The following is a 10,738-nucleotide window of genomic DNA, read 5'->3' as shown; positions in this document are numbered from 1 at the left end:
CGAACTTATATGTTAAAATTGTCCCCCCTTTACCCTTCTCGTTTACCCCATTAATTATTTTGCTATTGACAAATATTAGATTTCCGTTAAATTGTCATTAACATTCACCATCAAAATTAATATTCATTTCAGGTCACTTCTGTTCTGACAGCCAGCCACCCAACGAACACAAAGCAATCGACGGCAACATCAACACCATCAACATTCGGACACTCAAACACATTGTGACAGTGAAAATGAATTGGTTGGCGTTGGCAATTTCCATATCGGCAACACTGAATATTGCGTTGGCATGCAGTCGGGTGCCATATGGAACAACGGCTGCGAAATCGCCGGTAGATGAAAGTTATGCCATTGTTATTGCGGGTAACCCGCAGACATATATACCGGGACAGAAATATAATGGTGAGTGTAAGAAATTTCAAAAAAAGAATATTTTTGTAATCATTCTTTCTCTCTCGTTCGCAGTATCCCTTGTGGCCTCCAACGATCAAGTTTTCATAAGCTTTATGCTGGGAGTGGAATCCGAAAATGGCGGTGTCGACGCCATGGATGTTGTTGGCACATTCGAAATTGCCGATTTGGCTGAAACCCGTTTCAGTCCCCGCTGTGCGAATTTAGTCGAAAATACCAATACAAATGTCAAGCAGCGTATCGATGTGGTATGGGTTGCCCCAGCAGCCACCGGCATGGGTTGTGTTCTACTAAGGGCCACGGTAATACAACATCGTGATGTTTGGTTTATGGATGACGGGTTTTTAACGAAAAAATTGTGTGAAGAAGAAATCGATGATATCGATAGTCAACCGACAATTGTCGATCCCTGTTGTGCTTGTGATGAGGCTAAATATGAACTGACATTTGAGGGTAAATGGTCAAGACATACCCATCCGAAAGATTTTCCGGCAAATAGTTGGCGTACACGATTTAGTGATATTATTGGGGCTTCTCATACGGTGGACTATCGTTTTTGGCAGTACGGAGAATTGGCCAGTGAGGGTTTGAGGGAAATTGCCGAACATGGTTCCACAAGAACCTTGGAAACGGAGCTTAAAGATAAGGTAATTTTTGGAATATCTATTTTTTCAATTTATTATTAAAAATCATTATTCTTTTCAGAGCGATCAAATCCGCACAATTATTAAAGCACGCGGCATTGCCTATCCCGATGTCACGGGCAAGACTCATGCAGTGTTCCGAGTCGACTCCCAGCATCACTTGATTTCCTTCGTTTCCATGATTGACCCTTCACCAGATTGGATTGTGGGCGTTTCAGGCTTGGAGTTATGTTTATCCAATTGTACTTGGGTCGAAACGAAGGTCTATAATTTATATCCCTGGGATGTGGGCACCGATATGGGTCCATCGTATATGGTAAGTTGTATATTTTTGAGATATACTTGGAACTCACTTAATTGTATTATTATTACTTTAGTCGGCGGATCAGCCTCAGGTTCCACCGGATGTTATACGGCGCATCAAATCGAATTCGCCAAATGATCCTAGATCTCCATTCTATGATAGCACTGGAGCTCCCATGAAACCTCTGGCAACGGTGTATTTGAATCGTCGCAGATTGTACGAGAAGACATGTGATAATACCGAATGTAAGTAACCCTGTGTAAATTTGTAGGGCAGGGAAAAATATACATTGGGGAACTTTAAGAGTAAAGCGCACGGATAAGACTAAATAGAATTAGCTAGTGCCCTGATGAACTGCGGAGCTTTGAGACCTGTAGTGATATTTAGAACCAGTAGTGAAATTCTAACTCATAGTGGGTTGGTGAACCTATAGTGAACTAACGAATTCATAATGATCTAGCGAAAGCTAGATAACCTATAGAGAGCTAGGGAACCTCTAGAGAGACAGAGAACCTTTAAAGAGATAGAGAACCTTAAAGAGATTGAGAACCTTTACAGAGATAGAGAACCTCTAAATAGCTAGATAACCTCTCGGTAGCTATAGAACCTCTAGAGGGCTAGAGAACCTCTAGTGAGATGACAAATTTAAAGCGAGATAGATATCCCTGGAGAACTTATAGTGAGCAGGGGAACCTATAGTATACTTGGCGAACTTCTATAGAGCTGGGAACCTCTTGTGAGTGGGATGGTGAACCTATAGTGAACTAAATAATTCATAATAATCTAGCAAAAGCTAGATAACCTCTAGAGAGCTAGGGAACCTCTAGAGAGACAGAGAACCTCTAAAGAGCTAGATAACCTCTAGAGACCTAGAAAACCACTAGACAGTTAGAGAACCTTTAAAGAGATAGAGAACCTTAAAGAGAACGAGAACCTTTACAGAAATAGAGAACCTCTAAATAGCTAGATAACCTCTCGGTAGCTATAGAACCTCTAGAGGGCTAGAGAACCTCTAGTGAGATGACGAATTTTAAGTGATCTAGCTAGCGAACTTATAAGTGAAGTTATTGCGAGATGAACTTGTGAGTTAACAAACTTATGATTTGGCGAACCTATAGAAGGCTTGGCAAACCTAAGGAGAGGTAGAGAACATTTAGTGAGGCGAACGTTTAGTATGCAAGTGAACTTATTGTGAGGTGACGAACTTATAATGATTTAGTGAACCTATATTAAGTTTGGCGAACCTCTAGAGCTGACGAAGGTGAAGATCTAGCAAACGAATGAACTTAAGGTGAACAGGTGACGAGCTTATAACGATCTGCTGAACCTAGAGAAAGTTTAGAATATAATTTCTAGTGAACTGACGGATTTTGTCTGTGCTAGCGATCTTATTAGTGGAAATCTAAGCTCAAGTGACCTACGATACCATTAGATACCTAAGTTTGAAAAATTCACCTAAACCCAAACCTATTTTCAGCCGAAAACGAACCACTCGAATGTGCTACACATCATTGGTCCCCGTGGGATGAATGCTCAGCAAAATGTGGTCCTGGCACACAATATCGAACCAGGGAATTTAAAAATCCCGCTGCAGCGCAAAGGGTGCGTTGTCGAACAAGTTTACGACAGGAGCAGGCATGTATGGGACGTCAGTGTGAAGCTGAGAATGGAGGAGATGTTGAGGAGGTGGTGTATGCTCCCACGAATGATATGCCAGAGTGTGCGGTGTCCGATTGGGGTGAATGGTCATCGTGTTCCGTCTCATGTGGCAAGGGATTTGAGACAAGGAGGCGGCGTTATTTGGCCCGGGGTGCAAAGAAGAAATGTCAGGTAAATAGAGATAAAATAATTTGAGAATCATTTTCAATAATTTTCCGAATTTTCTTCTAGCCCATTTTACGTTTGGTCTTGGAAGAGAAAAGGGGTTGTCGTGCCTCGGACTGTGGTGGCGATATTGGTGACAGTGACGCGGGAGATAATGGTGGTGATGCTGAGGACAATGAAGTTGATGGAACTCGTTCCCTTTTCGGAAACATTGATGACAACATACGTTATAGGGACCTGGAAAGTTATAGCCACCAACTGGATGATTATATACCTCCCGAATGTGGGGTATCTCACTGGTCCGATTTCTCCCCTTGCTTGGGTCCTTGTGGTGGCAAAGGCACCAGTGAAAGACAACGTGTGGTTTGGAACAAAGACGAAGTGTATGGAGTACGCAATCCAAATCGTGATCCCAATGTTGATCCCTGTCGCCATATCAAACGCCGTGAAGTGGTGACCTGCAACACCCTAAACTGTGATGCCATTGTACCACCCCAATGTTATGAAGTTTTAAAACCCAGTCATTGTCGTGATAGCGATGTCGCCAATTATTGGTATTACGATCACATGTCTGATCAGTGTGCGATTTTCTGGGCCGATAAATGTGATCGGAATCGCAATAAATTTAAATCCAAAGAAGAGTGTGAGGAGACCTGTCGCATACCACGCAAGAAAATGGAAATGCAACAGGAAAATATTCGCGCCGATCCCATTGATTGTGTGGTCAGTAATTGGATGAGTCATGCGTGTAATGTCACCTGTGGAGAAGGGGCGCAAATTAAGACACGTAAGGTCTTACGTTCCCCGAAATATGGTGGTAAACCCTGCCCTAAACATTTGGTGAAAATTGAAAAATGTTATCAACGTTGTGATGACATCTACTCCGTAGGAGGTTATGTACCACAGAGTAATGATGAGCGGAGACGTCATCATAGTCATGTGAAAGTGGAACCACAACAAATTGAGGAGAAAGATGAATGTCGTTATTCCGAATGGTCAGTGTGGACACCATGCACCGCAACATGTGGTGATAATTCCTATCGTCAGCGAACACGAACTCTACTGAACATTGAGATGAGTTATAAGTGCAAGGATCGTGTCATTGTGGAGAAGTGTAAAATGTTACCATGTCTGCTGAATAATAATGAGGAATAGAAGCGGAAGGAGAGGTGGAAGGGGCAGAAGGAGGAGCTATAGTTATACTGGCATTATAAAATTTCTTATTTATTATCTAAAATATACTCAAATAAAATAAATAGTTTAAATTATAAATTGAATATTTGAATATTTTTTGGCGGAAAAATTTGGAGTTTTTTATGTAAGCCATAGAATATCAGGAATTTGTATTTTTTTATTTCTAATAGTTCCTCACGCTTTAGATTTTGAAAAATGGAGCCTTGCCGAACTTAGTGACGTTTTATTTGTAAATAATTACTTTATTTCTTTTTCAAAAAATGTCCGGACTTCTCTAGAACCTTCCAATTGATTGTATTTCAAATTTAGTTTAACAACAAACCCCCACACGAAAAAAAATCTTGACCCACTTATCAATCACAAATTATCAGTCCAGAGATTTTTATTTTAAAATATTTTTTTATTCGATTTTAATGCAAACAAATTAATAAAAAAAAAATGCTATAAAAAATTATGATTTTTCATAGCTAACTACACACTATATTCCAAAGGGTCATTCACCCATTCCACTGAGTGTCCATACTATCATATTCGGAAATATTCAATCATAGATGACTATAAAAAAAAAAAAAAACAAAAATAATTACGACACTTGGCTAATTGAAAAGCGTGCCTCCAAAAGTCGCATCACACAGTCTCAATCTATTCGTGGATTCCCACACAGTGTCTTGCGAGAAATTTATGCGTTCGGATTTCAAAGATGTGTGTGGTTTTCAATTTAATTGAACGGCGTCAAAACAAGAAAATTTGCCGCAATATTTGATTGCCGATTGCGAGTGAGTGAGTGTGTGTGTGTGTGTCTGTGCCATAATAGAATTGAGACATTCCGCATTCGTCTAAATGAAGATGACATAGTTTCAATTTAATTGAATCAATAGCTTTGATCGAAAACTATTCAAAGTGGTTATTGAAAAATTTAGCTTCAGTTCTTTGTGGTGTGTCAAACGGTTCGGAGCTGTAGTTTTTTCGTTATCCGCTTTTGTGGTATACTCTTCAGGATTTATGCAATGAATCCTTACGCTTTAATATTGCGGTTTTCCTTGATATTCGCTGCGATAAGTCATTGCTATTCGGGATGTTATCGTATACCGCAAGGTGCCACCGGCGATCGTTCACCCGTCGATGAAAATTATCAAATATTAATTGATGGCAATCCTTCGACTTATTTACCCGGAAGAGAATATAATTGTAAGGAAAGAAATATATTAAATAAGGAAGTACAAAGGACATAACCGCGAATATACCGAGCGATATCTTCCACCCTTAAATGTCCTCTGCGATAAATACTGATTTTAAAATATTGGGTTCTCAATCTGCCTCTGGGATATTCTGATCAATTTTTTCTTATATGTATCTATCCATCTTTCATTTCAAGTATCCCTTTCCTGTCCGGAGGGTTTAAAATTCCTAACCTTTACCCTACTGGTGGAATCGGAAAATCCTGCACACAACTCTCGTAGTGAGCTCTTGGGGAAATTCGAAATTATTAATCCGGAAACGAAATTCAGTAACCTATGTGAAAATATGATAGAAAGTAGCAATAGTAATATGAAACAGCGGATCACTGTGACTTGGATAGCTCCGGATGATCCAGAAAGTGGTTGTGTGCTGTTTAAGGCTGCGGTACTGCAACATCGTACCGTTTGGTTTATTGATGATGGTTATCTAACGAAGAAATTGTGTCGGGAGAATGTCGATGATATTCATAGGCAATTACCGGCTGTGGATCCTTGCTGTGCCTGTGATGAGGCAAAATATGAGGTGTGTTCGCAAATTTTTTGAAGGTCGTGAAAGGGTTTAGTAATTTTCCTTATAAAAATTCAGATTGTTTTGGAACGCCACTGGTCCCGCAACACCCACCCAAAGGATTTCCCCCTGCAAGCATGGCGCACCAGCTTTGGCACCGTCATTGGGGCTTCACACACGGTGGATTATTCTTTTTGGAGTTATGGTAGCCCGGCTAGCCAAGGGCTACAAGAATTGGCTGAACATGGTTCTAGTGCGGCCTTGGAAATGGAAATTAAAAATCAAACTGATGTAAATTTGCCTCCAGATATAAAAGAATAGGAACTTAATAAAATTTTCATTTTCAGACCGGTAGCATACGCACCATAATCAAGGCCCCTGGCATAAAATATAAGGCAAATGTGGTGGGCAAAACCTTGGCCACGGCCAGAGTGGGACCCAAACATCACATGATTTCATTGGTAACGAAAATTAATCCTTCGCCAGATTGGATTTTGGGTGTTGCCTCTATGGAGTTGTGCACCGCAAATTGTCGTTGGATTGAGGAGAAAGTTTTGAATTTATATCCATGGGATGTGGGCACCGATTCGGGGCCATCTTATATGGTGAGATTTTTCAAAATTATCATAATTTTTCTAAATAAATATTTAATTTTTGTTGTAGTCTCCAGATCAGGCCCAAAAGCCCCCAGATGTTGTGAGGCGCATAACCTCCTCGTTTCCCAGTGATGAACATTCGCCATTCTATGATAAAACCGGAACACCCATGAAACCCTTGGCTACCTTAAGGGTTACCAGGAAACGTACCTATGGGCGATGTTTTGATGGTAAGGGATAGTATTTTTATAGCCTTCACCTTTAGAGGGAAGATAAAACTTCAAAATATTAGCCCCAATATAAGGGTCCCCAGCGATTTTAGTTACATCGAATAGGCAGCGAACTTAATTGTTAATATTTTGTTCTCCTTTTCAATCTTCAGAACAACTACCCATTGAATGTGACACCCATCCCTGGACCGATTGGAGTGAATGTAGTGTCAAATGTGGCAGTGGTGTACAATATCGCCTACGTGATTACAAAGATCCGGAGGTGGCTAGAAAAAAGAATTGTCAAGAAATTTTGAGGCAAACTCAGGAATGCAGCGGTCCATGCATTGATCAAAATATTGGTTTACCATCCATGGCTGGGAATTCACGTTATGGCAGTGGAGCTGAATGTGAGCTGACACCATGGTCTCCTTATTCGGAATGTTCGAATAAATGTGGTATGGGTACAAGGACACGGACCAGGAGTTTTGTAAATAGTTATGCCAGCGAAAATTGTCAGGTAAGGGAGGATGGATAATTCAAATGTTCTCCAATTGATCGATCGATCTCTCTTTATTGTAGAGTGGTGGAATACCTATTGACCTAATACAAACTGAGACCTGCGAGGGTACCTATTGTGGTGGTAATATCCACAATTCCCAAAATAAAGGCAGAAGAAAGGAACAGACGAGTTACAATAATCGCCCATTAGATTATGATATGGAACCGAATGGTTATGATTTGGACGCCAATCAAGAATATGGTGCCGGTATTGGAGGATTTATGGATACCAGTGATTTGAGAACACAGATCAATAAACCAATACTGAATAATAACGATGATTATGGCAAACCACAATATGAAAATCTCAATACCATATATGGTAGTGAAAGATTACGCGGAAATCCTCTTAATTATCAGTCGGAAGATAACCCGCAAATATCAGGAGATTTGCCATTTGAAAATACGCCTTACAAGCAATCTGCATTTAACCCAATTAATTCCAGAATTAATAATTATCATTCCAAAACAACTTCGAGAACTACGACCACGACAACAACACAACGCAATTTTAGGGGTAATAGCTATGGTCACACCACGGAATCTACTTTATCGGGTTATGGGTTTCTACCCAGCAATCCTTATGGCATTAAAACCATAAATTATGATTCTGTCCTCGATCAAGAAGAAGAATCCGATAAAACTTTTTGTTTACAACGACCAGTATTGTCAACGGATCGCTGTAATGCTCCTCGAGTGTTCTTGAAAAATTATTGGTTCTACGATGCCCGTGATATGCAATGTAAATTATTTACTTCGGATAATTGTGATCGTAATCGTAATAAGTTTTTCAGTATGGAGGCATGTCAAGCGGAATGTGGCGGCCAACAAAATGTGGATGTGGAATATGGTTATGGTGGTGGTATTGGTGGCGGAGGTTTCAGTCATTCGGGTATTAACAGGCACAATGGAAAGTGGAAAAATACGTGGCAGTAGGTGTGAAGTGTACTGATTTTATTTTAAAAGAAAATTTAATAAAAGTATTATTTTTAAAAATATATATTTTTGGAAATTTCTTTTTACGCCCATTGGGGGCATATTTGACCTCAGAAGTTGCTATGTAAGATTTTCATGTGATAAGTATACAATTTCAGGTATTTCTGATTCGTTGTTCCGAAAATAGAGGTAAAGTGTTTCAGATTTCTTTCTACTGTGTCCATTCAAAAGATGGAACCATTAGGATTAAATAAAAATTGTACACATATGTGGCGTATGCATAGCGACAAAAATCATACGCCCACTAGTGGCATAATTGACCTCACAAATTGCTGTGTTAAATTTTCATGTGATAAATATACATTTTCAGAAATATCTTATTCTTTCAGAAATTTGATATAAACAAGTAAACAGTTTCAGATTTCTCCCTACTGCGCTCATTTCATTTTTTTCTGAATATTGTACACATATATGGCGTATACATGCCGACAATAATCATACGCCCATTGGTGCAAAGAACCTCCGATTATTCAGAGATAAGTCTACTAGCGGTCACTTCAAAAATTGCCAGAAACACTTTTGTCCGCTAAAATAAATAAGAGCCCCACAATTTTATATAAAATATTATTTTAATGCTTTCCTAAGGACCTCGACAATCATACTCTATTTGCTATCGACACATAGCAATAAAGTATGTGACGTATACATAACTTCAATAATCATACGCCCACTATGTGCACAGATCCGGCGTTATATTTTCTTTGGATAAGTCTATTATCAGTCATTTTAAAATATATTCCACAAATTATCACTTTTGTGTACCAAAATTAAAATGCCCTGATACACGAGGCAATAATCATTCGCTTGGCTGTACCAATACACAGAAATCAGAAGGACCAACTATAGCGGCAATTTTCACACCCCCACTGGTGCATGGAACCTCAGAATTAGCTATGTGGCGTATACAAAACGACAATACTCATACGCCCATTGGTGCAAATAAACTCAGAATTTTCGGCTTTACATACAATTTTATATAGGCGTATACAGGACGGCAATACGTATACACTAATTGGTACCAATATAAACTTATATCTTCATGTTTTGTAGTATTTTTATAAAACTTACCATACAAGATGGTTCCGTATCGATGTCTACATCCCAGAGATATAAATTAAAAACTTTCTTCTTCATCCGACGACCAATGAAATGAAGAGGTGTTTCTGTCCCCGACAGAACATTGAGATTATATGTCTTGATTATAGTGCGGAATTGTTCCTCAACGTAGCCAAAGGTTTCATGATTGTCCCAGATTAATCGTTAAATGGTGAATGTTTAACACTTGGAAACGAGGAGATTATGCGTTTAAAATATTCAGTGGCTTTTAGGGCCTGACCTGGAGATTAAAAAATATATAATAAATTGTTTAATCAAAAATATTAAAATATAAATTGTAAAAAAACTCACCATATGCGTTAGTTCCAAATCGGTGTACACATACCATTAATATAAATTCAAAATATTCTCCTCAATCCATCAACCGTTTAATAGAGGCGGCACTCACAATGCAATCTGGTGAGGTATTAATTTTCCTTACCAATGAAATCATATGATCTTTGGGACCCACTCTCGCCATGGCCAAGGTTTACCTTTTATTTTGATGTCCGGGGTCTTGACTAATAAAACAATCTGAATTTTAAACGAAAAATAACAAAACTTCTTTATAACCCTAACAAAACTTGTAGACATTCCCTCATCACAAGCAAAGCATGGATCCACAGCCGGCAATTGCCTATGAATATCATCCACATCCTACCGACACAGACTTTTCGTTAAATAACCATCATCAATTAACTAAACGGTACGATGTTGGAGTACCGGTGCATTGAAGAGCAGCTGTTAAATTAAATCTCACTCTCTCAATTCACTGGAAAATTAAAAAAACAGCCTCTAAAAATCTCCGCAAATTATTGAGCTAACAAAGTAGCACTACAGAGTTGTATTTTTCTTATTTATATCAACTTATTTCATATTCTGTAATGGCGCCCAATCAATTTTGTAATTTATTTATATTTAAAGGAAAATAAATTATTTTAAAAAATTTCTCTCATGACCACCTTCTACCCTTAGATTCTCTTTTTTTTTTGAGCAAACTTAAAAATATGGTGATGATCAACTAATCCTATCTTTCATATTCTGCAATGGCGCCCAATCTCAACTTATTCCAAATTTCATATTCTGCAATGGTGCCCAACCAAATTTTTAAATAATTTGTATTTAAAAGAAAATAAATTATATATTATTATCTAT

General features: G+C 38.7%; 2 protein-coding genes across 2 annotated transcripts; both read left to right on the top strand.

Annotated features, from left to right (window-relative positions):
• The first annotated feature begins 220 nt into the window (after positions 1 to 220).
• Positions 221 to 4,341, top strand: LOC133335731 (spondin-1-like). Its single transcript, XM_061544032.1, has 6 exons — positions 221 to 405; positions 469 to 1,061; positions 1,120 to 1,374; positions 1,436 to 1,607; positions 2,840 to 3,192; positions 3,253 to 4,341. Exons 1-6 carry the CDS (start codon positions 237 to 239, stop codon positions 4,339 to 4,341), a joined length of 2,631 nt encoding a protein of 876 aa, XP_061400016.1. The 5' UTR covers positions 221 to 236.
• A 1,046-nt stretch (positions 4,342 to 5,387) lies between these two features.
• Positions 5,388 to 10,317, top strand: LOC133335704 (spondin-1). The gene is made up of 9 exons (XM_061544005.1): positions 5,388 to 5,568; positions 5,756 to 6,141; positions 6,205 to 6,417; positions 6,474 to 6,731; positions 6,790 to 6,952; positions 7,105 to 7,451; positions 7,514 to 8,424; positions 9,074 to 9,119; positions 10,174 to 10,317. Exons 1-9 carry the CDS (start codon positions 5,388 to 5,390, stop codon positions 10,315 to 10,317), a joined length of 2,649 nt encoding a protein of 882 aa, XP_061399989.1.
• Positions 10,318 to 10,738: the final 421 nt, after the last annotated feature.

This window comes from Musca vetustissima, unplaced genomic scaffold (assembly GCF_032173495.1).
Source record: "Musca vetustissima isolate MV318-11 ecotype Yass unplaced genomic scaffold, APGP_CSIRO_Mvet_v1 utg7804, whole genome shotgun sequence".
NCBI lineage: Eukaryota > Metazoa > Arthropoda > Insecta > Diptera > Muscidae > Musca > Musca vetustissima.
The sequence above is the reverse complement of the archived record's forward strand: the minus strand, read 5'-3'. Positions and strand labels throughout refer to the sequence as shown.

Excerpts from the sequence above, each read along its gene's own strand:
- LOC133335731 (XM_061544032.1), top strand. The coding sequence starts at position 237 with ATGAATTGGTTGGCGTTGGCAATTTCCATATCGGCAACACTGAATATT. Across the intron at positions 1,062-1,119 it reads AAACGGAGCTTAAAGATAAG|AGCGATCAAATCCGCACAAT; the intron begins GTAATTTTTGGA and ends TATTCTTTTCAG. Across the intron at positions 1,608-2,839 it reads GACATGTGATAATACCGAAT|CCGAAAACGAACCACTCGAA; the intron begins GTAAGTAACCCT and ends ACCTATTTTCAG.
- LOC133335704 (XM_061544005.1), top strand. The coding sequence starts at position 5,388 with ATGAATCCTTACGCTTTAATATTGCGGTTTTCCTTGATATTCGCTGCG. Across the intron at positions 5,569-5,755 it reads ACCCGGAAGAGAATATAATT|TATCCCTTTCCTGTCCGGAG; the intron begins GTAAGGAAAGAA and ends TTTCATTTCAAG. Across the intron at positions 6,142-6,204 it reads GTGATGAGGCAAAATATGAG|ATTGTTTTGGAACGCCACTG; the intron begins GTGTGTTCGCAA and ends ATAAAAATTCAG.